Source organism: Perca fluviatilis, chromosome 23, assembly GCF_010015445.1.
Source record: "Perca fluviatilis chromosome 23, GENO_Pfluv_1.0, whole genome shotgun sequence".
Lineage (NCBI taxonomy): Eukaryota > Metazoa > Chordata > Actinopteri > Perciformes > Percidae > Perca > Perca fluviatilis.
In genome coordinates, this window is record NC_053134.1 from 13,387,654 (window position 1) to 13,412,980 (window position 25,327).

At 40.8% G+C, this 25,327-nt stretch overlaps 2 protein-coding genes across 9 annotated transcripts in view; one reads left to right on the forward strand and one right to left on the reverse strand.

Moving 5' to 3' along the window:
• Positions 1-25,327, forward strand: part of cacna2d4a (calcium channel, voltage-dependent, alpha 2/delta subunit 4a) — an 84,650-nt gene that overhangs the window by 28,767 nt on the left and 30,556 nt on the right. The gene's annotated exons all lie outside the window — the stretch shown is intronic.
• Positions 254-25,273, reverse strand: lrtm2a (leucine-rich repeats and transmembrane domains 2a). Its single transcript, XM_039791437.1, has 7 exons — positions 24,688-25,273; positions 17,619-17,811; positions 7,335-7,564; positions 6,550-6,675; positions 5,878-5,966; positions 5,370-5,527; positions 254-4,277 (listed from the first exon to the last, which is right to left on the reverse strand). Exons 2-7 carry the CDS (start codon positions 17,695-17,697, stop codon positions 3,736-3,738), a joined length of 1,224 nt encoding a protein of 407 aa, XP_039647371.1. The 5' UTR covers positions 17,698-17,811; positions 24,688-25,273; the 3' UTR covers positions 254-3,735.

The following is a 25,327-nucleotide window of genomic DNA, read 5'->3' on the forward strand; positions in this document are numbered from 1 at the left end:
TTGACCCCCTGTATTTAATCCCCCTCAGCTTTTGCCTATATCTCCTAACATCAAAGCAAATAATTTACTTCCATCCATTTTGAATGAAAAAAGCCCAAATGATGGACATTATTTGACAAATAATATCCACACGTACTATCTACATGTTCATTTTAGCTAGACGTTCTTATTTAATAGCTTACTTACTATCTACTTTATTTTGTGCTATTGATAATTAGTAGATGTCTTTCGAAGCTCGTCAGTGGTCTGGATGTAAATTTGACATAAGTGTGATATGTTTTTATTTAAATCAATGCATATTGACCAGGAAATGCTTCATCATCATTGTCATAATCACAATCGTCATAAGAACACAACACGCCATACATTTCCGGGCAGTTTAGTCTTTGAAGCCCTCAGTCATCATGGCTGCTGCAGTTTTACGTAACAAACTATAATTTATTATTCTTTACACACACAGGCTATAGGAACAGGTTTCAGCTAGCTAAGATACTTAGCTACCAACAACACAAGACCTGCAGACCAGGAGGTGAGAGGACAACGTTTCTAGATTCATAGACCGAGTTTAGCCATTGCTTTATTTTTCAGTTACTGCCCCAGAGTCCCTGTTAAATTCATGGCTATATTTACACTTGTCATTTAAATCCCTTTTAAAATATCATTTCACTACATTTTCCTGAATATGCCAATTATCAGTCTTTTTACATCATCAAGGTGTCCATTGTTGCTAAAGTGTGTTCAGACTTAATTTGCAATGCAGGATCAAATAATTCTCTAGGTTTTCGTGCATTTTGACTTAAGACCAGCTCAGTCTCCAACAAATATTTTTTATATGCGACTATTCTAGGTTCTCATTGCTGATGCAAGAAATGGTGTTATATTCAGCAAAATGTAAGGGGGTGGGGAGGTCAGGGTGCTGGATAAGAGTGTGTTTTTCTGATCTGATGTCCTATCTCATACAAGGCATTAGTCTTAACATTTTAATAATATAACAAGGACCATAACAATTTTCCACTTTGTTTAGTTGATACATCTTAACAACCTAACAATAGATGTTTGGATATTATAAAAATAACCAATTAACAAGTGTTGGAACCGAACATCTGGTAAATCTGCCAGCATGTTTCTCCACAATTACTAATCCTGTTTGTTATTTAAAATAAGTTGCATAATGAAAAGTTATTTGTCTGAGACAAAGTTGGTCATATAGCACTACATGAAAAAAGTCATATTAAAACCATAAGATTACCTGTGGCCTACGTGACTGTATGCTAAATGACTTCACCCTGATACATTTCAGAGACGAGGCAGCGGTATGGATACTTCACTCTCAATGGCCAAACTCTTTCTATGCCTCTTGCAGAAACTTTACCAACTACTGAACTCAAATAAATGAACACGACAAATAAACAAACATTACAGAGATATTAAAACCAAAAACATAAAAGTAATTTACACAACAAAAGACATACATCATGGATTGATACAGAAAACCATGAACAGTTATGAACAGTTACGTCAGAAAACATTTGGGGGGGATCGCTGGGCCAACACACCATATTAGAGACTAATATAATAATATTTATCAGCATCATAACCCAGGTATAAGATAACACACTATTTAATATAGGTTTATATCCAGCCAATTAAAAATCGAGGGGGAACAATAGTTCTACTGTAGGGGAGCAATATGCAATGAAAGCTTTTTGAGATAATTTTACTGAAGACACAAATGTCCTACTCTGCTAACCATAAAATGTACGTAAATATTTCAGGGTGTGAATAAGGATATTTATGAAAACGCCAAGTAAAGCAAACAAACTAACCCTTTTTGTGAATGCACTGAGAAACCGTGCCAATCAAACAGATTCCTCTTGAATAAGCGATGATTACTAAGTTTATAACAGAAGGACTCTTTAGCGGTGACAGAATGTTAATGTTATGGTGAGACAACTTCCATTGCATATTGCTGACCTTTGAGGAAAAACATTATGACAACAATATGGGAGAAGGGACGAAAGGAACGAAAGGAGGTGGAAGTCTTTAAGGAAGTGTGAAATACTTTCCATAAATAGAACTGGATGGAAAGATGGATGGAGAGATAAAAGGATGGGGAGGAGGGGGTGAAATAGCGTCTTTTTTTTTTTAATCCCTTGTTCGTTATAATGCCTCTGGGCAAATCGTCCATTTTAGAAAGAAAGAGGGGGAAGGGAGGAACGAGAGGGAGGACAAAGGGAATCTGATTAGGGAAATAAAGTGCAGGAGTCTGAATATAGTAGTCCTTAGATGACGTTTTGTAGTCCTTGCCAGAAGACAGGGTTCTCTGAGATAGTGCTTTCATGCCATAGTAGCAAACATTCACCTCTGAGGGGTGAAATCAGTCTGAAAATGAGCTCTGAGCAAAAGGATAATTCTTGTAAAGCAAAGTCGGTTGTCCTTTAATTCCCAATAACTTCATTAAAAGCATTGTGAATACTTTTCTGAACCAGCCTAGAAGCATAGTCCAAGGTATACCAGAAAAATAGTTTGTCCGCCATGATACAGTAAGAGGCTTTTCATCTGTTCAGATACTGATCATAATAATTTAACAAGCATCAAGTAAGCAAGTATTCCAAGCAAATTCCAGTTAAAATGGTTTGTTCCACTTTGAAATGATTGAATCGTATACACAGCTCCAGTCTGTGACACCTGGAGGATGTTATTGGTCCAGAGAAGATCCAGAGAGAAACAGATCTGGTCCTAATAAGGTAGAATATCTAACTGTTGTTTCTGACCTCTTGTATTTGAAAGGTCTAGCCTTCCATGAATGATCATTTTGTCAATCCAAATGGTTTCCTGTTCCGTATTAAACATCCATAACAAGTCTCAGGAGACACGAGACTCTATTAACATATAATCTGTATGTATCCCCAGTATTCTCTCTGCAACACAAAGTGCTAGAGAGGTGTGTTGACTACATAAATGACATCTCGTTGTGTTTATCCATTATGCTTCCCTAATTACCCCAAGCTTTCCAACCCTGGTTGTTTCTTTGGGACTTGGAGGTCCAAGGGAACATCAGAGGAGCATTAGGCCAGATGAGGGTGAAGGGATCTGGGTGGGGTCCTGGTTTTTGGAGGAACTACTTGCATTGGAGAGGATGAGGAGGAGAAAGATGCAAACCACACTAGAGCTGTGCACTTCCTAATACTACAACTGTGAATATTGGTCCAATCGACACCATACATACTGTAAATCCCTGAAAATTTGATCCAGTTTTACTAATAATGACCAACGTACACCACAAGTGTCTTGTAACAGCTTATGATATGTTTCATACTGCAGAGAGTACCAAATCATTTTTCTCTCAGCTAATTTAATCGTGAATTCAGCAGCAGCCAAAACCTGCAGTACTGTAGGTGGTTGATGGGCGATTTGGAGGGATGATTAGTATCAAATACTGCAGTGAGAATGGCTCCAAATGGAAGAGAGAATCAGGGAACAGATAAAGTATTTGTATGTGAGGTGTTAGAGAGAGGGACAGAGGAAGAAGGTTAAAAATAGAAAGAGGGCAAAGAAAGGAAGACAAAGTGGGAGAAAGGTGTCAGTTTGAGAGTCAGAGGGAGAGATACCATAACTGACTGTGTGCATAAAACAAGCTCTTCCATCTCTCTCCTCCTCGAGCCCTTTTTAATTTTCACCCCTTCCAACCTTTACCCTTTGACATGGCAACCCCCCCCCCATCCCTTCACTCCTCTAGGCCACAGATGAGATCTGTTTCTCTTCCCTATCCTCCCCGTCTGCGTCTCCGTCTCCGTCTCCCATCAGTGGCTGCCTCTTCTTAAGCTCTCTCTGATACTTGGCCATCAGCGAGGCGTAGATGCAGCCGTAACACGCGGCTGCAACCATCATGATGCAAACGATGCCGCACACCACTCCGGCAATCACAACTGTGCCGATGGCGCGGCGCACGCTCACGGGTCGGTAACGGGCACGGACACAATCCGGAGTTGCCTCTCCGCCTCCACCACCTCCTCCTCCTCCTCCACCTCCCATGTTTGAAGAGGAGTCATGACCAGTGTTGCTGTTGTCAGAAATTGGTGTTGCCCCACTGGGGTTAAGAGCGTTCCTGCTGCAGGGAGGAACGCCTCCTTGTCCAGAACGGGAACCCTCACCTCCTCCCCCATTCTCATCTTCAAGTTGGAGGCAGTAGTTGAACATTTCCACCGGAACGCCGCGGATGTCTCGCCCACGCAGATCCTTCGGTAGTGTGCACTCCACCGCGTCCACCTTCCCCCCTGACGGAGAGAGAAAGAGGTGCAGAGACAGGAGGACAGGGAGAGGTCATTTATGAAATGCCTTATGCCTGTAAAGCACTACCAATTAACTGAGAGAGGGGAAGAGATAGAGAGTGGGGTGGTTGTGCAAACACTAGGATGAGTCATACATCACTTAACACACACACACAGTTTGCTGTGCCCTCTACACTAAGTTGGAGATAGCCTCAAATAAGCCCTTCTATAATTCATGAGATGACATGCCTAGCTTTAGCAGAGTTCTGTGTGGAAGAAAAAAATATCTGACTCACTAATTCCCACAGGCGGCAGGAGGGTGGGGGATCTACTTTGTTATCATCACGTGCTGCATTTGTCTCCACATAGTATTCACCTCCAGATTGCGTGTTAGAAAGCCATTGATCCCTCACCCTTGCCGTCAGATACGTAAAGCAACAGAAACAATGAGATAAAGGCGGAGGACAACAGAAAGATAGAACGAGCAAGTGGTATTTAGCCAGATGCTTTTATCTCGGCGTGCGACAAAAGAATCCCCTCTGCAAACAGAGCTCGCTCTCCAAATAACTCCAAACATCCCAACCGTGTGTACTTGAAGTGGTTTGCAGGAGATAGGAGTCAACACAGACTGCTGTCACCGAGCATTTCACACTTGTTCGGTGCTTTGTCTTACTTTCTACAACATATCGTGCATTATCTACCCTTTTAACAGCTACTGACATGCGTTCATGTTTAACTACGAAATGTTTCCTTGTAATTCTTCTCTGCTGCTCTGGCGATTATTAAATTATCACGTCCGTCTGTCTTTATCTGACTTGTACTGAAGCTGAGCTGGAGAGTAGGGCCCAGCAAAGCAGAAGAGAGTAGAATGAAGCCAAGAGCAGAATGGAGCAGAAAAGAGAAGAGATGCTTCATTAGCGGGGCAGCTGAGGCCCAAGGCGCTGAGGTGAATGTAGATTTTTACACATGAAGAGAGAGCAGAGAGCAGCTGTGGTTATCTGATGTATTTACAGCCTGCAGAGACACGTGGGTAACACACACAGTACACATGTCATATCACCCTTTCAAAGCTCCTGTAACATAAAATCAAACATCTACCTCTGTACAGCAGCCACTCCATCCAGTGTTTAAAATCGCGGAGGTTGCAGTCACATTCCCAGGGGTTGTGTCCCAGTTCCAGGTGTCGTAGGTTTGCAAGCGGCTCAAACGCTGCCCTCTCCAAACCATGAAGTCTGTTACCCGCTAGAGACAGCCACCTATGAAATAATTAGAATAACATTCATTTACTCTCTTAACTCGAGACAACTTTACCCTTGTGGCACTGATTTTTAAAGCAGGCAGCTACTACATGTAGTGTACAACCACTACTGGGCAATACTTCAATATGTTGAATTCCATTGTAATTGTATATTGATGATATGATCATATTGTGTTATCATTTGCAAGTTGTAATTGCTAACATAAGGAGTATTTAATTTAATTTACCTTTGAAATCCTAGCTGGTGGATGGTAATAGTGTTCATAATGTAAACAATGTGATCTAACACTAGTGTTGCTATGGGGGTCTGTAATAGCACATTAATTGTTGTTAAGTGTTGATTTCTACCTGAGGCTCTGCAGCTCATCCAGTAGCCCCAGAGGAACAGAGGACAGGCCATTCAGGGATAAATCCAGACTCTGAAGACCCCCCAAACCCTGTAGAAACATCAAAACAAGCTCTCTGTTTAGTCATCTTTGCTCATACAGTATGGTATTGTAGTGTATACTACTTTCTCCCAAACTCTATTATTATAAAATCTATTAGTATTATTGGCTTCTTTTACTGTTTCCAAGGGGCACAGCTCATCCCTCGATGGGCCAATCTTGTTAAATTTAGGATCCCAAGTGAAGTCATGACACAAGCTCACCCTGCAGACTGCTTTGGTTCAGATAAAAGTGGATGAAAGTGTTGAGCAAACGGTTTATTACTAATTTACTACCTGGACAGGATCCCAGTCATGTACTATATCTGCTTAGGTTGGCTCTACTCCTAAATGGAGCCTGTCGAGTCTTGCCCAGGAGCTGAAACAGTTTATCAGTTAGTGGTATCAGCTTCTTTCTTCATTCACATGCTGTAGTATTTTGGTGGATTGAATAATCTGGTGCTATAGCTCACACTGTGCATGACTGTATACAATTTAGCACAATGTTCTGTATGATTCTTAGTATGAATAAGGCGTTTTCTTGTCTTGTCAGTGAGCTGTATTATATATGGTGTTATGTAATCTACAGTGCCTACCTGGAAGAGGTCTCTGTCCATTACAGTTAGTGAGTTGTTGTGCAGAGTCAGTCTTGTCAGGTTGGACATGTCTCTGAATAATCCAGCTGGCAAATTATCCAGGTAGTTATTAGAGAGGTCCAGCTCCTAAAATACACAAAAAAAAAAAATACATTTCCACTTACATATACACCTTTGTATTTAACACACCACGTGTCTGATGCTCTTATTGAAAATGACTTTGACATGACAAATGACATTTTATATTGAACCTTAAACTGGCACTGATATCAAGTGCAATGGTAGGATACGTGTAAAAATCTCCAGTCAGAATGGAGAACAAACTCTTTACAGCAGATAGATGCTCAGCAGTGTGGAGGTAAATTGTCTTTCAGTTCAGCTAATTAGGGAGTTGTACATTAAGCATTGACAGTGAATTGACCCAATCCATTGTATCTGAGGTGCTAAATAACAAACCGTAACAGGATTTAAGATTGGAAATAAACAGCAGCCAGCGGTTGTGACTAATGAGCTAGCAGTTACCCAGCCTTTTTTTTTTTTTTTTTGCAGTTGCAGTAACAATCCATCAGTTTTAGTTCTTACATTTTGAATTCCAACGGGGCTGTGCTTTGCACACAATATTTCTAATGATGAGTAGCCCTGCAAAACCTTGAAAACAAATGATCACTTATTGTCCTGGGGAAAACACTGTGCACGGCATGGTAAACAACAAAATAACAACGCAACATGTTCAACTTCTAGGAGAAGAGAAATTCCACTGACAACAATAAAAAATGGCGGCAGACCTCCAGAGAGGAGAGGTTAGCGAAGGCAGAGGCTCCCAGCGAGGCAAACTTGTTGTTGGTTAGCAGGAGGGAGCGGCTCCATGGAGGAAGGAGGTGAAGGGGCGGGAGGGAGGAGAGACCCCGGCCCCCGCAGTCCACCACCAGGCTGTCTGAGTCGCAGAGACAGGGAGGAGGGCAGGCGGAGGCTGCGGGCAGCAGTGTCGCCACGAGGCAGAGGACACAGAGGAAGACTTGAAGACAAGAAAGAAGAGGAAAGCGAGAAAACAAACATGGTTATTTTTTCAGTGAATTATATTTTCAGTGTGGAAACCAATCAGGGGGAAGTGTACAGAGGACTGCAGAGAAAGTTAAAGAAATAAGCGGACACGTAAAAAGGAATGAATTGAAGGATGGAGTGAGTGGTTTAAAATGGAAATGATTGTTAGAAACCAGGACTATAGCTTTCACAGAAGCTTTTACAGTTGTCTAAAAACATGCAAAAAAAGAGATAAGATTAGTTCTACATATTTGTATTTAAGGCGTCAGTCTAATCACAACGACAGCTCTTTCAAAAAAAAAGCTCTACTTGTTTGTTTCGTCTTGTATTTTTGAGTGTCTGGCTTTGTCTTTTTCTTTTTCTGTCTTTCTGTGTGTATGTTTATTGCATCTCACAGGCAGTCACACTCGTGAGGAAAATCCCTTCTGTTTTATTTCATTTTTGACTTATTGTTTTCTTCAGACTGTAGTTATTTCACCATTTCCACTCATACTATTTCTTCCTTTCTCTCTGTTCCTTTTTCATTCTCTTTCTAGTTTTTGTGTTCGTCTTTTTTTGCTCCTTTTCGGTCTGTTTTTGTATCTAACAATTCAGGCCTTTTCATTAATTTCTTTTCATATTCATTTGTTTGTCTGTCTGTCTGTCTGTCTGTATTTGCATCTATTTGCATCTGTCTGTCTCTTCACTCTCTCTCGCCCACTTTAGTCTCTATCTTTCTCATTCTCTTTCACTTCGAGTCTCTCGGCACTGCTCTGTATTCCCTCAGTGTCTCGTTACAGTGGCTGACTTTGTTTCCGTCCAATGGCTTATCAGCACGACTTATGCTTTATCTCTCTGTGTATGTGTGTGTGGGCATATGCTTGTGCGCCTGTGCGTGTGTGTGTTAAGCACCAACAAAGCGTGATATTAAGAAAACTCTCTGTCTAAACTCCAGACACAGACACAGCACTTTTTTACTTCCCGACAAGACGGTTTGCTTCAACAGCAGATTTCATCACTTGCATCATCTGCATATTATTAGCATCTATTTCTCAGCGTGCCATTGCCTTTTGTCACACTGTGTCACCCGCTCCCTGTTGTATTTTCTCTCTCTGTTAGTCCATCTGTTTTTCTCTAAATTTGCTCTCTTTCTCATTTTCTCCCTCTTTCCTCTCACTCCCTTTCACCACATTGGCCATAAGTGTGATGAAATAGCCCTTTACTGGACACTCCACATTCTGATATGTTAAAATTGTCATGAAAATCCGACGATATGAGTGATTGCATCATGAAAGTCGTCTCATTCTTCTAAAGTAAGGCGACTTTCCTCTGGCCCTCTTATCTTACTACTGATAAAATATGAGACTTGTAATGGCACAGTGAGAGAGAGAGTTGAGAGGATGCTTTAAACATCCCATTAAAATAATTTTTATTCCCTTTAAACTGGTCATAAATAGACTTCAAGTGAGAACAGACAGTGAACTTAATTAATCATAAATGATGAGTAATGCTGAATGATTTGAGAAAATTATCTAGTAGTTGAATTTTTTATTACCTCTTTAAGCTCATCAAAACATTGTTGAAGGGACAGTTTGACATTTTGGGAAATACCTTTTGGGAAATATGCAGATACTCAGCAGCCGGTTAGCTTAGCTTAGCATAATGACTGGAGGCATGGAGAAACAGCTAGCCCGTTGGTCGCCTGACGAGCTCACAGGGACATCAGACTCCAGGAAGTTACTGTGTCCGGGCATGAAATAGTCCGACACATAACCCCCCTAATGCCACATGTGGTTTTCACACTTAGATTTTTGTACGGATTAAAGAAACATGATAAAATGTTTAAACAAGTGAGCTTAAAGAGTGCTATTTTGTTTAGTTTTTTTTTACCTCTTGACAGAGCCAGGCTAACTGTTTCTCCCTGTTTCTAGTCTTTATGCTAAACTAAGCTAACTGGCTGCTGGCTGTAGCTTGATGTTTATTGTCCGTAGACGTGAGTGGTATCAATCTTCTCATCTAACTCATAAAGAAAAATGAATAGGTGCATTTCCCAAATTGTATAACAACTGCTTTAATTAGGAGTCATTTTATGTGAGTCATGTCTGAATTAAAATCGATGCAAATGAAAGTGCAGTGAGAATTGCAAAAGCAGCATTTCTTTACAATCGGAATTTAGATTTAAAACAAATAATTGGAACACACAGTTAAATTGTATCTAAATTTTAAAGGTTTTTTTTGTATGCATCTCAACCCCTCCAAAGGTAATAATATCCATCTTTTTTTAACAGGAAATGTGCATACACAAAATGTCACAATTCAGAGATTAGTTTGATTATATTTATCTCACTAATCTTTGTTACTTGAAAGGTTTCATGGCGATTAGAAATTGTATTACATAACACTTTTTATGGAAACATCTGGAAACTACATTGTATAGTTGTGTGAAAACACACTGACAACGGTCTAGAAATAGCATCTTTTATCAGACAGCTTTTACCTGCCAGTCAGACAGAACATGACCTCCCATAACCAGGACACTGCTCCATTTTACATTCCGAACCAAAAATGGTCAGAAAGTAAAGACTGTGGCCTTGTAAGAGAGATCAGTGTGTGACCTCTCCCTCCCTGTTCCTGTAACTATTATCCTCTCTTCTCCATCCGGCAGTATAATCCTAATCTCTGGGAAAATTAACGCCACTTCATAAATGGATGAAAGAACAGATTTTGAAGTATCCTGAAGCGTCCTGTGCCATTGTACTTTGTGGTGGAAATGCTTCAGAGGGCCAATCTTCACTGCGGCAGCTCAGTAGGATTCTAGAAGGATTTTGCTGCACAGTGGCTGTGAATTTCCTAGAACAGGTTTGAAAAGGTACAGTAGTGCGGGAGATTTGTTAGGAGAATGTAGTTCAGAGGTAGAAGTACTGTTATACAACTGAGAGAGAGAGTGAAAGAGAGCTGGGAAGAGACAGAAACTGTGTACACTTTGCTGCTTCTCCCTCATATCATGTCATATTTCAAATTCCGGTCATCTTTGTTCACCTTTTCATCTCTCTCAGCCTGAGGTATGGACTTTATTTTGCAAAGTTATTCTTTTTCTGCCCTTACTCTTTAATTCCTTTCTCCTCACCACAACCTCTCCTCTCCCTCTCTTACTGTACATTATAACTCCCCCTCACCCCCTCCCACCCTTCCTCAGTGCTGAAGCCTATCTTCCAACATTTATGAGTGGTTTTAGCTGCTCTCATGGAGGAGGTAGTTGTTGTTTTGGCTTATTTTAGCTGCTCCAAATCCTCTCTGCTGTAGCGCTCCACACAGCCAAACCAGAAGGAAAACATTCAGCCACAGTCAGAGGAAGATAGGGAGGTTCAGTCCAAATAAGTCTTAAGTGGTTCTGTGCAGTTTAATTCAGTACGAACAGACTTCAGACTGAATCTTTTATAAGAATTCCCAAACACATACCGTAAAAGTGCTGACATTTAGGGCAAATGTAGGCTGGCAATGCTTTCAGCTATGGTTAACAAACTGAGACACGACATTAAAATGCAACACCATGTTCCTGTTTGATTGAAGACTTCTGACGCAACTCTTAGAGCAGTATTGCCCAGTAGACTCCCAACACCCCCAAGTAGTTGTCAGCTTTCTTTTAGTTGGCATGGTAACTGGCACACCCATCTACAGTCTGTGTACGAGTATGTTTGAAGTTGTGAAAGGGTTCAAATAACACAGGTCGTAGGTAATCTTTGAATTGGGATAATTAACTGTCTGTAAGTGTATGTTTGCGTGGTCATTTGTATGTGTGCACGTGTGTCATGCTGTGTGCAATCACTTGGGTGTATTGTAGTACTTTCTGCCTATTTAGTTTCTCTATCTGTACAAAGTTGCAGGATTATGGTACACACACATCTTTTTTTCTACTGCCATTTATTTTGAGTGTTTGTCACCTTCATAGGCATATGAAGAGTCATACGACTCCTGTAAATGTGGGGATGTTTGACAGTGTCTCCTAGGCAACACTGCTTGACAACTCTGGGGCCTCAGCTGCTTGTAAGTTTATATCCAGGGGCCCCTGGGTGACACTGGACCCAGCTATGATGTCATCACCGCAGGCATCTTTGTTACTGAGCCCAGTTGCATGTTACCAAGGGGCCAAGCTGTTTTCCATGCAAGCGACGGACTCGCTGCTATCTTATTACTAGAACGACCAGCTGCCCTCCATGCAACAGAGTTAATGTTAATGTTTCACATGGTCCTCTGTGCAGGAGTCTCACTCAAGGAGTTTAGATTTAACTCCTGTGACTCCCAATACCAGCTACATTACCTGATATAACATTACAGTATGCCTTCACTTGCATGTAGTTACCAACCCTGAATCTCCTCAGTGGGAATTTTAGGGGCAGTTTCATTCAAAATGTTTTGAATACAATAAAGCATGATTAAAAAAAGAGGCCAATGTGTATCAACTGTACACTGGTTGGTCTTCCTCAAATCAACTAGTGCCTTCAGTAGGAGCAATAATGGTGGCATATTGTTGACAACATATTATTATATTGTATGCATGGTAGTCACACTTAAATTTTGGCTGCAAGGATCCAGTTTTATTAAAGTAATGATATAAAACGTTGAAGATATTTGTGTCAGCAGTCATAAGAGGCATAATGGATATGTGATAATGCCTTCACTTGTTTGAGTAACAGAGAAGTATCTTAAAAATTATTATTCGTCATATCTGATGTGTAATCTACCATCTGTAATATCTCAACACACTGCGTAGCCTGTCTTTCTACAGCAACGGTGTCTGTGTAATTTGTCAGAGGCTGTTACATGTCTGATCTCCACTGTAACCTGAGTCCTCATTTAGTTAGCAGATGGAAAATAGCCAGCCAGCGTGTGGTTAGAAAGTGTGCGTGTGCTCGCCTTGAATGTTTGTGTGTGTTTGAATCTCTTTATACACTATACTGTCTACCATCTCACTATATGCATGGCTTTTCTGTGTAAGGCTTAGAAACACATATAAAAGAATACACAACACTCGTACACATACAGTATAATATCGAGGTCCCAGCTGTGTCACCGCATTATTTCAACATTGACATAATGTAAGTAATGCTGTGTTACCATAGCAACCAAGTGCTATAGACCTTGGTAAAAAAGAAAAGAGGAGAAATAAGGAGGGAGAAGTTTGTGGTTCACATCAAAATCCCCATCATTTAACCCACATTATTTTTTTTCTCTCACGCACAAAACCTTTCTGCCTGACTCTTGGGCACTTAAATGCTTACTCACACACAGGAAGTCATGGTCACACACACACACACACACACACACACACACACACACACACACACACACACACACACACACACACACACACTGACACATGCGTACATCAGTTGAGGATAAGCAGGAACAGGGTGTAGGGATTTAGGCTGTAGGCTACTCCTGCTGACAGTGTGAGGAGGAGAGGAGAGGTGAGGATTTAGTAGTCCTCCAAAATCTTGTTTTTTATACTTTATTTATTAGCCCCTATGGGTTTACTTCCAATATTTCTCTTTATTTCCGTCTTTCTCCCCTCTCTGTTTACTCTAGTCCCTCTCTCATCCTCCATTTCTCTCCCATCTACTCTCTTTCTCTCTCTCTGCCTCCCCTGTCCATTTCTCCTGGGATGAATTCTGCATCGGTAAGACAGAATCATTATTTTGACTTGGAGGGGTGGGGGGGGGATTTAGGCTGATCTGCCTCTCTAATTCATGCTATCTGTATCAATTTGTTGTGACACACAAACACGAAAGCATGGCCCATGGGAGAGTATGACATGCAGTGACATTGTTTTTGTGATAGTGGCTATTAATTAGCAGGAGTGACAGGAAAGACAAAGAAGGGGAGAGATAAAGAGATAGGAACAAAGGCGAAAAAAGTGACGGAAAATAAATTATCAGTAAAGCATACTTTGAGGCCAGTTTCAGCAAATCCACGGCTACATATTTCACTGTCACACCATCTATTTGATGGATGTGGCATTGCTTTCTACTGACCACTCAACTGGGCCTCAGTCCAAGGCTGAATACATTCAGAATTTGGAGAGAAATAAAGGATGCTTGGCTTTTGATTTGTCACATCCGCATCAGTGTGACTAGAATAGATTGGATGTGTGACAAGTCGTAATGTATGCCCACTCATTCCTGAAAAGGGATGGATAGACAGATGGTATTGATCCAAAGTGTGCACGCACAAACACACACAATATTGTGAGAGATAGTTGTCATGTTTTGGTTTTATTATCATTGTTTCCAGAGTTTTTAGGTGGTTATTTGTTGTTTGCTGATAGATAGATAGATAGCTAGATAGATAGATAGATAGATAGATAGATAGATAGATAGATAGATAGATAGTACCTGCACCAAACTATACTGTGGTCAGAAGAGAAGGGGAAATAAATAATAATGTGCATGCAGGTTTCTGCAGGCATCATGCCCAGCTGGGAGCTAGTTCAAGGACACCCTAGCTGAAGCAATTGTCTAATTCCTACATAACGCTAGTAGCCAAGGTGACGTAATGTCACCACAACAATAAACTATACATTAATTCCTAGATCACAAACATTACATGCCACCGCCACTAAGGAGGTCAGGGGTCAAAGCCACAGTGCCGTGTTAGAGGATAATATTTCTGTATTCCTAGAAAGATCAATGTTATAAACCACTGTAGGAGAGAGGACAAGAATACATGTTTATAGTAGAAAATTGAAGAGTAAAATTCAAGTTGCCCCTCAATGGAGAAACCTTGTTGTTTTAAAGTTTACTCCTTGTGAGTACATGTGGTTCCTCATTCTCGAAATAACTTTCAATTATATTAAAATGGCTATTGATTACATACTTGAATTTGCCAGATGCTTTGGATTGTTTGCCAACAAGCTGTCATTCCAGTTTCTATTTAACTCAAGTCTCATGTAACAATAAGGGATCAGTCTCCACTACACACACACACACACACACACACACACACACACACACACACACACACACACACACACACACACACACACACACACACACACACACACACACACACACACACACACACACACACACACACACACACACACACTTTGTCACACTGCTGTGGCTTCATGCCAAACCCATCATCCCAGCAGGGTTGAGAAGTACCACCAGCTACTAACCACCCAGTATGAATTTGGTTTGTTGATACCTTCTCACAGCTGACCAATGTCTTTTAAAAAATTCAAATCAAACTAGCTTGTTAAACAAAGTAGTCCAATCAATTTAGCAGCCAGATTAGCTGCTGCAGGCAGACAGAAAGTTAGTTTTGACTTCCAAACCTTGTGCTACTCCTTTAGTCACAGCACTGTTTTACAGCTGTACTCCTGGCATTATGCTACAACCTCATGGCTCCATTCCAAACCAAATGTTTTAACCTCAGTCATCGTATCCATTCAAAGCCAAATCCTCTCTCCTTTCACCCTCTCTCTCTCTGTCACTTTCTCTGTCACTCTTTTGATTATGTGGTCAGTTAATCTGCCGGCTTTGTTTGGAACTGCAACAAGGTGCATAAACACGCACAGTGGACCAGATAAGCTACGGTGTGTGTTTATGTGTGAATAGGAATGAATTCATGCCTGCTTGTATGCAAATGTGTGTTGTGTCAGATGAGACAGTATGCTGGTATCGTGGAGGCCTGGAGGCACCATATGGCCGCTCCTCCTTCATCCTTTGTTTTCCAAACTGTCTTTTCTCTTTCACTACACCTTAATCTCACATCTCCCTTCCTCTCCCTTGCCTACTGTTTCTATTTTTTTTTTTTTATCACTTCCTCTGTCTCACTCTTTCTGTCACTAAAATGTCTTATTCTGCCCTCTACTTTGCAAAAACCTGCGATGGAAATGCATTTATTGATCATTTGGCACAATTTATTTTTGTACTTTGAGCCACAACATTTTAAAATTGGCTGTGAATACTTAAAAACACCCATGAACTAAGCATTCTCCACCACCTTTCAGAAAAGTAATAACACTTTCTTTCTCATGTAGATTACAACCATTAGCCATTAGTTGAAAAATATGGCCAACACTGGTGACACTGAAGAATGCCAACACTCATTTTTCTTGTTGATCTTCAGATCTTCAGATCCCTCTGAAATCTTTTACTTTAGCCCTGCTGATGAAAGCACACATTTGATTTTTGCAACATTTGAAAAGTTTGCACTATATTACCAGAATACTAAATGGAAACTCATTTTTTGTATCCTCTGTCTGTCAAATTCTGTTTCTAAATGAACTCAGCTTTAAAGGACAGATCCTTGAGTATCTGAACTCTGTCCTTCCCTGTAATGTAATAACTGTTAATCTGACATATTTGTTGGCTCTGATTTGATGGGATGCCTTACCCCTTTCTTCTCCTATCTTCTAGTCACTTGGGACGTGCGTTTGTGTGTGAGTGTGTGTATAATAGTGTGTGAGGACCTTGAAGAGTAATAGCAGAGATCAGAGAGCTTCCAAGCTTTATGAGAAAAATACAGAGACAGTGAAAAAGCAAAGGAGAGAGGCAGAGAAAACACCTGTTTTGAAAATACTTGGCAGTATTGATAATGCACGTTTTGTGTCAAGGAAGAATTGAGCTGAGTGAGAGAGACTGTTTTGGCAACATTGTGTTACCTTAATGCAAAGAACGTAATTGCATGGAAGAGACGGTGACTAATGGAGAACCTTTTAGATTCTTATTCCTAAAAGACTTTAGCAATACTGTTAATGTAATATTTATGTTGAGAAAACCCAATGAAATACACTGAGAGGAAAACTGAGACTGATCATGCAGTTATATTGAACTGAATTTAATGCAGAGATGGATGAAAGAATGAAGAAAAGGTAGAGGACAGGTGAAGAGAGAAAGGAAGAGGTATGAGGTGATGGAGATGGAGGGAGTTCGGGCAGCCCAGAAGGAGGTGTATCTATCGATTTAGAGGTACTGTGTGGGTGTGTGGAGGGTCTGACAGATAGTGTTGCCCTGTTATTTAGTGTCTCCCCTGTTGCACAGACGTTTGTGGGGGTGTTTTTGCCAGACACCTTTGGAACAATAATACCTCTCCAACAGGAAGACAAAGATTCCCATTTTCATGGTCTCTTTTCTTTTTAATGTAAAGCCATTTATTTCCTACAGAGACTGCGGCACGTGTGCAACTGTTGTGTCAGGTTTGTGTCCGATGTATAACAAAAGAGAGTAAGAATGCAGAAACGAGCTCAATTCATGTTTGCCTATTAGCTGAGGAAGTGTCTGGAGTCTCTCAGAGAGCAAGATCCATCCACTCCACTGTCTAATCCACAACACCACAACACGCAGCAGTCATATCTGTTGCTATGCCACCCGACTTCCGAAGGATTTTTGTTTTGACTGAGTGGTATAAAAGAGAGACAAATTGTGGGGGGAGAGAGACGGGGGCTGTGGGCAGAAAATTAGAGGAAGAGGGAAGAAGAGACGTATATGTCTTCTTTTTTATATATATATATATATATATATATATATATATATATATGGAAGTGAGATACCGTATGTAAGAAAAAGATGAAAACCAAGAAGAGAAAAATGTGAGGGGAAAAAAGAAAGGAAGGACAGGAGAAGGGTAGGTAAAAGAAGGTAAAATGCATAGGAAGAGAGACAAATAACCTGCAGGTCTCTCCCCCATCATTCTCTTCCCAAGTTATTTTGTTTCCACAGACTGCTGGCTGTATTAATACATCCAGTAATGTGGCATTTCACTGGAGGACTTGGCACGTGGCCAAAGCCGGCTCAATGCCCTCACCGGCTGTGTGTGTGTGTGTGTGTGTGTGTGTGTGTGTCTGTGTCTGTGAGTCTGGGCATGCTAACATTAGCAGCTGTCAAAACAGACAGCGTTTCTCCTTTTGTGTGTGGTTAGGAGTACAATTTAAAATAAAAAAATTAAAAAGAGCAGAGTTGAGTAGGAACAGAGCACTTTTTTCTCCTCTTCTTGATTGTTTTTCTTAACTCTCTCATCTTTTTCATCTGCTTTTGTCGACTCACCAGGTCTGGCCAGGTGGTGGGTGGTAGAGCTGGGTGAGGGCAGGCCGATGCCCCCAGGGGGGTGGGTGTGGGGGGGCATGACACAGAGCTCTGCAGCCTTCCTCTGTCAGAGGGGCGGGGCTATGGGGGCGTCAAGCCACCATGCCTGCAGCCTCCACTAGGGCGGTGACTGCGAAAAGCTACACCAAAACACCTGAGGAGAGAGAAAAAAGATGAGTGAGACAGACAGACAGACAGATGAGGCAGTATCACATCATATTGTTATTGCACAGGACTACACAAAGTAATGTGCACATGCATACACACACCCGTATACACACACACACACACCAGCAGCCAAGAAGGCTAAAGCAGCAGGTGCTGTGTCTGTGTGTTTGCCAGAAGGCTTCCCTGCATACATTAAAAGTGTATTTCTGTGCGTATGCATGTGTTTGCACCTATGCTACCTTTTGTGTGTATGTACTGTATGTGTGCGTAAGTGCATGTGCGCAAGCATCGCAAGCAACCCCACCCCCCCCCAGGCATAAATAATAGATGTGTGTGTCTTTGGCAGTTTACACAATCAGTTTGTCTTTCCCACAGACAGACCCCCTAATGCTACTGTCTGAGCAGAGACTGACACACAGAGAGAAAAAAAGGGAGTGTGACACAGGCGGAGAGAGGGGAGGAAGAGAGAGAGAGGGGAAAGGTAGAGAGGCAGGGAAAAGACATTAACTCAGAAATGAGACATATGGACGGAACAAAAAGCGTGAAAAAGGAAGAGAAAGAATTAATGGGGAAAATAAAAAAGACATTGTATCTGTTTGTATGTGTGATACTGCCAAAGTACCCTTGGGCAAGGCAGGAGACAGTAGAGTGCTGCTGACATGTTGACCTCTTCGCTAAATAAATAAAGGTAACACAGCAATAGTAAACCTAAAGTGAATTCTGAGTAAACAGCAAGAAACATGTCACCTCGAGAGTTCATCCAGTTCCTGAAATTCTAATGTGTTGGAGACGATGGTGTCAAACTGATTCCATAAATTATATCAGCTCTGAAATCTCTGAAGTCCTTCATATGATCCACCTCAGCAAATCTGTTAAAAATAATCAACAAACTTTCCACTAAAGAAAATGAACTGTTCAAGACTGTTCACATCAAACTATTGGACCGCAAGTTTAAAGGGGTGGTTCAGAATTTTGGACATAGGACCTCATTTCCAAGTTAGCCAGTGTGTTATTTATCAGTGGAGACCGTTTTCAACGCTTTTCATCCAGTCCTTCCAGTTGCAGAGTTTGCTGGTGCTAGGCTTGCGCAAGTCAACGGTATCTGCTAGCCTGCCATTAAAAGTAGTCTTACACACTCCACAGTACACCTGAGGCAAATAAATTATAACACCAGACTATCGATGTAAATGTCTGTTGATAGAATAATGTTAGAATTAAAACTACCCTTGCATCTCAATGATCGACTCGTCTGGAATTTCATGGAAAATTGTGGTGCAAAAGAAACAAGTCTTGTTACTATTGTATGCAATAGAGTTAGTTGTTTAGTTATGATATTGTTTTTTCTCCTGTTTTTAGTTGTCATTGTGTTTTCTTTACTAATATGATGGTTGATTGGTTGCAATTTGATTTTATCATTGTGATAGATGGACTTTTATATTGAGAAAAAAGTTGGGAAAAAAAAGACCCAGAACAATTACAGCAGTGTAATGAAACATATCCCACATGCTTTGAAAAAGATGAGTCTTCTTGTCACTGTTGAGTCATTACAGTGAAAATAGGTTTGACGAGTGGGAAATTACCATGGGAGAAAGCTCGTTGGAACCTCAATACCACATGGCTGATGCACGCAATTGACTCGCGCCCCATGGGCCAATCAGTGTAATTTTGAAAATGCTGGAGTGCTGCTGTGACATGCATCTTTTTTTCCTATTTTCCATCATCAAAACCCAATCAGCAGTGTGTGAAATATCGCACTAATCAGATTAGGTTGTTGTTCCATGGTTAGCGGGTTAGTTTGTGGGGGAAACTTTTCCTGCACCGCTCATTTTGCCATAAAGTTGAATGGTGGTGAATGTGCATTTGTGGATGTGTGTGCACTGATTATGTAAATTAGCACCTGTACCGCCTTAAATAGGCATGTTAAGCAAAAATGATTGAGAATATTTGGAGGTTAAAGTGGATGTGTTAGGGAAAAATATAAAGAGGAAAACATGATAGATGGATTTAGATGAAGATAGACAGACAGTAAATTCAACTTTCTATGCATATGGTCAAGCAGACAGACAGTAGCTGCTGTCACTTCTAAAAGTAACACTCATCAATCTGTTCAGAGTGTCAGTGAGTTATTTACAACTGGTCATACATGCTTTAGTGGAAACTGGAGGAGAGGAGAAGAAAAGGAAGTGGGGGAAGAGGTGAAATAAGTGAGAGGGTGATGACAAGGAAAAGAAGTGTAGAAAAGAGACAGCTAGGATAAAAAGGAAATGTAGGCGAGGCAGGAAATATGGTTAGGTAAAAAAAAAAATGCAATGGGTGAATGGAGAGGACATTAAAATTCTCCTCCACAACCTCAGCAATGTTTTGGTGTGTGTGTGTGTGTGTGTGTGTGTGTGTGTGTGTGTGTGTGTGTGTGTGTGTGTGTGTGTGTGTGTGTGTGGTTGTGTGTGTGTGTGTGTGTGTGTGTGTGTGTGTGTGTGTGTGTGTGATTGTGTATGTGCACTCAGTGGTGCTATTTGTGTTATCATTATTGCTATTAGTACCTGCCAGACACTGAACAAAATATAAAGCTCTTGCCTAATCCGTTTGCTCTCTCCCTTCTTTCTTTAGATTCTCTCTGCATATTATGCCTCTTCTCCTCTCCATCATCTCTTCATCTCTATCCTTTCACTTTCTTTATGACCTTTATCTTTCAATTTGCACTATTCCCTTCCCTCCTTCCCCTCTCTCTCATTCCATCTCTCCCTCTCTGGCTCTTTCCTCTCCTTGACAAAGTAACAGAGGCATGTACCGAGGATATTCGGCAGATGGATTTCCTGCATGTGATTAAAGTAACATTAGCCAGGCTCTACTGGGAAATTTCTGTTGTTCTTTTAAAATGAGCACATGAGCTTCATTTGACGAATTCTGAAGCACAGATGAGAAATGAAGGGAACTCAAGGAATTTGGGAAGATTCCTCTCTGTTCTCTAGCTGTACATGTTTTCCTTTTTCAGTTTGCTCGATGGTGTGAATTTATTTCAAGATCAAAACGGTAGCGCCACATGTTTTTTTAAACATATAGTGTATGTATGTATATGCAAGAGGAGAAATAAGATTAACAGACACCTCCATTGTAATTACCATTTTTACTGATTTCCATTTTTTTTTATATACTGTAGAACATCAAACAAAGCATTCTTCACACATTGAGATGAGTGTTTTTTTTCCTTTGTTGTAGTTCATTCAACTAAACATTTCTGCGGCAATTTCAAGTTGTGTGACCAATCTTTAATTCCTGCTTCAGCTTTAGGACTGTATGTGTTGCCTTGTTGTGCATGTTGGCCATTTGTAAAATGATTCATGGCTTTATGTTTCTTTATTTGGATTTATTTTGGGGAGGAAAACAGTTTGGCTGGGAAGCAGTGTGTGACTTTATGAGCAGAAAGTAAAATCATGTCAAATGTCTGCATTGATACAAAATGGTGAACAGGGCTTATATCAGGTTTAGAGCCAGATACCCGTTTATTGCTTGCTTCTCATTGTTTTCTATGCCATTTTGGAAATGAATGGGAGTGGATGAAAAAGAGAGGCAGAAATAACATTTTATCAGTTAAAAATGAGAAAAATATAATGCACATGATGAAATGTGCCCACATTTCATGCGCACAATCATGCTGGAACTGTCACTTAAATGATGTATTGGAGGTGTCGCAGAAGGTCACCTCTGCAGTCACATGCTACTGTTGGCCCATCAGTTTCCATCACGTTAAACGGGTGGTCTGGTGGTAAGCCTGTCTGTCAGGCTATTCTCAGAAAGCTTTTTTTACCAATTTGACCTGAACACAGGGGCAGCCAAAATCCACACATGCACCCATGCACACATTCACACACGTGTAAATACTTGGGTGCTAAATTGGCCTGCATGTTGGAGTCAAGTAACACCTCCTCCCCTTCTCTGGGCTCCTCTTCTCTCTCCTCTCCTCTTTCTGTCCTATTTTTTCACTCTGTTTATTCCACTAACTGTTTCCTGTCCGCACATAAGCCGGATTTATACTCCGCGGGGGGTTGCAGAGGCTTCGTGCAGAGCCTCCGACGTGCATTTCCTCAAACATGTAACCACACACCTAGGGGCAGAGATAACAAGTAGAGACCACCAGCTGGGATTGGTCAACTTAGTCTGCTTGTGTTTTGTCCCATACATTTATGATGCAGGAAGGGATTGTTGATAGTGTGGAAGTGAGATGAAGAAAGGCTCAGCAATGTCCTTTTTTTTTATTTATGCTTGACAAATCTCCATCTCCACCGTGATCGTCCCTCTCCATCACAATGTGAATAAAAGAATGTAAACATGATTACTGTAGGTACTGTATATGCTGATTTTATGTCTCAGTCTTCTAAATTAGCTGGACAAATTTGTATTTTGCCTTCTCCAGTTAAACTTCCCCATCATGTCTCATCTAACCATGACAAAGTTAAAGTAAGAGTGTAAACAAAATAACTTAATAATAAATGCATAACAGCTGGAAAATGTACATCACGAACATTTAGTATTGTGTTGGGTTTTACTCTATGAGTGTGAATTTGCATATGCGTGCACAGCTTTGCTCGATGTGCCCACTTCAGCTCCTTTTTCAGAGCATTTCATCATTCTTGTGACATGCCTACTTGGCTTGACTAGTTTCTAATCAACTTGGCTGGAATTCTGTCCAATTTGCCACCAAATTGAAATCCACATGCACTCAAGAGGACGTCTATCCATGTCTGAAGGCAGGTGTTTGTGTGTTTGTGTGTGTTGTGTGTGTGTGTGTGTGTGTGTGTGTGTGTGTGTGTGTGTGTGTGTGTGTGTGTGTGTGTGTGTGTGTGTGTGTGTGTGTGTGTGTGTGTGTGTGTGTGTGTGTGTGTGTGGCCCCTGAATGAGTGACATCACAGCTGTAAACACACAGCCCAATTATTCACCTTCAGCTCTACCCTTTACTCCCTCTTTACACACACACACACACACACACACACACACACACACACACACACACACACACACACACACACATTTAGCAAGAATTAGCATTTGGCAGTTGGCTGGGGTTTGATTCAAGCCTTGTTCAAGGGATCTATCATGTCAGATTATTTGACAAAACAAATCACTTTATACAATGAAGAGTCATAGCCCAAGTCATAATAACTGGTTAAGTGCATACCTGCTGTTTTATGTTCATTGTGTGTGTTTGTGTAGGTGTGTTTGTAACAGTGCAGGTTGCTAACAAAGGCATATGAGCCAGCCAAGATCCTCTAAATCAATTTTTAATGGCTTCTTTACACAGGGGAGGGGAGAGATTGGGGCAACACAATACACACACAAACACACACACACACACACACACACACACACACAAACACACACACACACACACACACACACACCTAAGCACATGCCAATAGCTTGACAACACGTGTTGACAGGCACATGTGCAAAACTATGTACAGATATATAATTACACATACATGTGGGTATGCAGACACATATTGTACACACACACACACACACACACACACACACACACACGTTGTAAGAGTGTGCATGTGTCCATAAACACAATTAACACATTAACTTGATTAAGATTACATAAGATACTGTGTAGTTTAAAGAAACAAGTAGACTGAAGGCAGCCAAATATAACAATTACTGTCTGTTCACATTAGATTTATACAAATAACTAACTTCTTTGAGCTACATTAGTTTGTCTATAAAGTTGTCTACATGGGTTATGCTAAGCCCATAATAAAAAAGGTGCAAATGATAGGATATTAATTGTACTGTTCTGTACACACTTTTCTCCCTACATGACCATTACAAAATAAATGGCTATAAAACAATTCCTTAGCATCATGCAGATTAAACTTTTTGATTCCCAATATACGTATTAACTTTTAGGTCTAATGTATGTTAGGAACAGCTGTATGAATATATTATTTATTTACATTAAGTCAGCCAGACAGCACTAGATAAAGTCTTTAATGCACTTAAAGCTTTGGCATGGAATCAGGAAGCCTGGGTGTGCAGCTTTCACTGGAATCCATGGGCTGCCATGTTTGAATACCTCATGCATTTTAAAAAATATCTAAGGGTGGTACATGTGGTATGCTAAAACAATATCCCAGAATATTTGCAGCATATTAACCTTAGTTAGGCTAGCTCTCAACAGATTATGCCTCAAGAGGTTTGGTAGTAGCAGACAAATAGTTACCATAAGACTTCTCTTACAATCAAGTGGCTTACAATCAAGTGGAATGAAAAATAGCAATGTCCTATTCTGTTCCCTAACATCCATCATACTGTATGTTTAGACCAAACCATTTACTGTTTATGCCCTGCAGGGTATGTTGTCATTTTCAAATATTAGAGCCATAATTATCTTTACAACGTAATATTTCTTTTAAGGTCTTGAATGGTTTACTGGTGCCTGTCTTTATATGTACTTCTTTCATGTTTAGCTGTAAAATATAAATAACAGAAGGAAATACGCCCATACTTGTGTGTGAATAAACCACTGATGCTCTCACCTTCTCCCACTGCCCATCTCTGCAAGCTTTGCCCCAGAACCACAGCCCAAAAATCCCATTAAATGTGCATGTTGTGTGTATCCAGGAAACCGGTAGGGCTGACATTTTCAGCATCCACCTCCTCACAGCATGTACCTTTGGCCCCATCAAAAAAGAAATTGTTTGCTAAAAAAAGGCAAGTCTGTCCCTGTCTGCGCTCTACTTTGTGTGACATGGTACATCTTTAACCCAAGTCGTAAAATGAGATCAGGAGCAGTTACGTTGAAATTAAGTGTGTTTGTGTGTATGAGTGATGAGAAGAGAACTAACACCACAAACAGACTTACCTTTTGACCAAATATCTCAGACTGCACCAGCCTTATAGCTTTCTCCCAAGAGCCATCCTCAGCAAAAATATCCTTAAATTAAAAATTAATAAATAAAAAAATCTCAAAAATCTCAAAAAAGAAAACCTGTTACCCCTTCAGTTAAAGAAATCCATGTATTCAAGATCACGGTCAAAGGAATAATGTAAGAATAATCCTCCTTTCTGTATGGAGACAATTCCCCCAGCATCCCTTCAACCCACCAATAAATTGTGAAAAAGGAGGGATTGTGGAAAAACAAATGAGGTGAAGAGAGGCTTAGAGACACAAGAGGAGGGAAGAGAGGATGAGGTCCGCAGAGGGAGAGGGATGTAGATAGTTAATCCTTTTCTTCGGATCTATTCCCTATATGAATGACACATCCAGCGCCGTCCTGTTCACTGGCTTGCGCGCTGCCGTGTGCGTCTGAGAGGCGTGAGTGTGTGTGTGAGAGAGAGACAGAGAGAGAGAGAATGAGACAACAGTGTTAGGTTGCTGGCGTCACGCGCTTGCCCTTCTGTGTGTCGCTATGTTTGTGATTCCTGCACTCACCACGCGTCGGAGTGTGTGAGTGTTTATCCATGCATGTACACTTAAGGGCTGTCTTTCTGGTGTGTGTGTG

Coding starts and splice junctions, on each gene's coding strand:
- lrtm2a (XM_039791437.1), bottom strand. CDS start 17,697: ATGCCCCCCCACACCCACCCCCCTGGGGGCATCGGCCTGCCCTCACCC. Junction 6,676..7,334: donor CTAACCTCTCCTCTCTGGAG/GTCTGCCGCCAT, acceptor TGTGTATTTTAG/GAGCTGGACCTCTCTAATAA. Junction 5,967..6,549: donor TGGACAGAGACCTCTTCCAG/GTAGGCACTGTA, acceptor ATGTTTCTACAG/GGTTTGGGGGGTCTTCAGAG.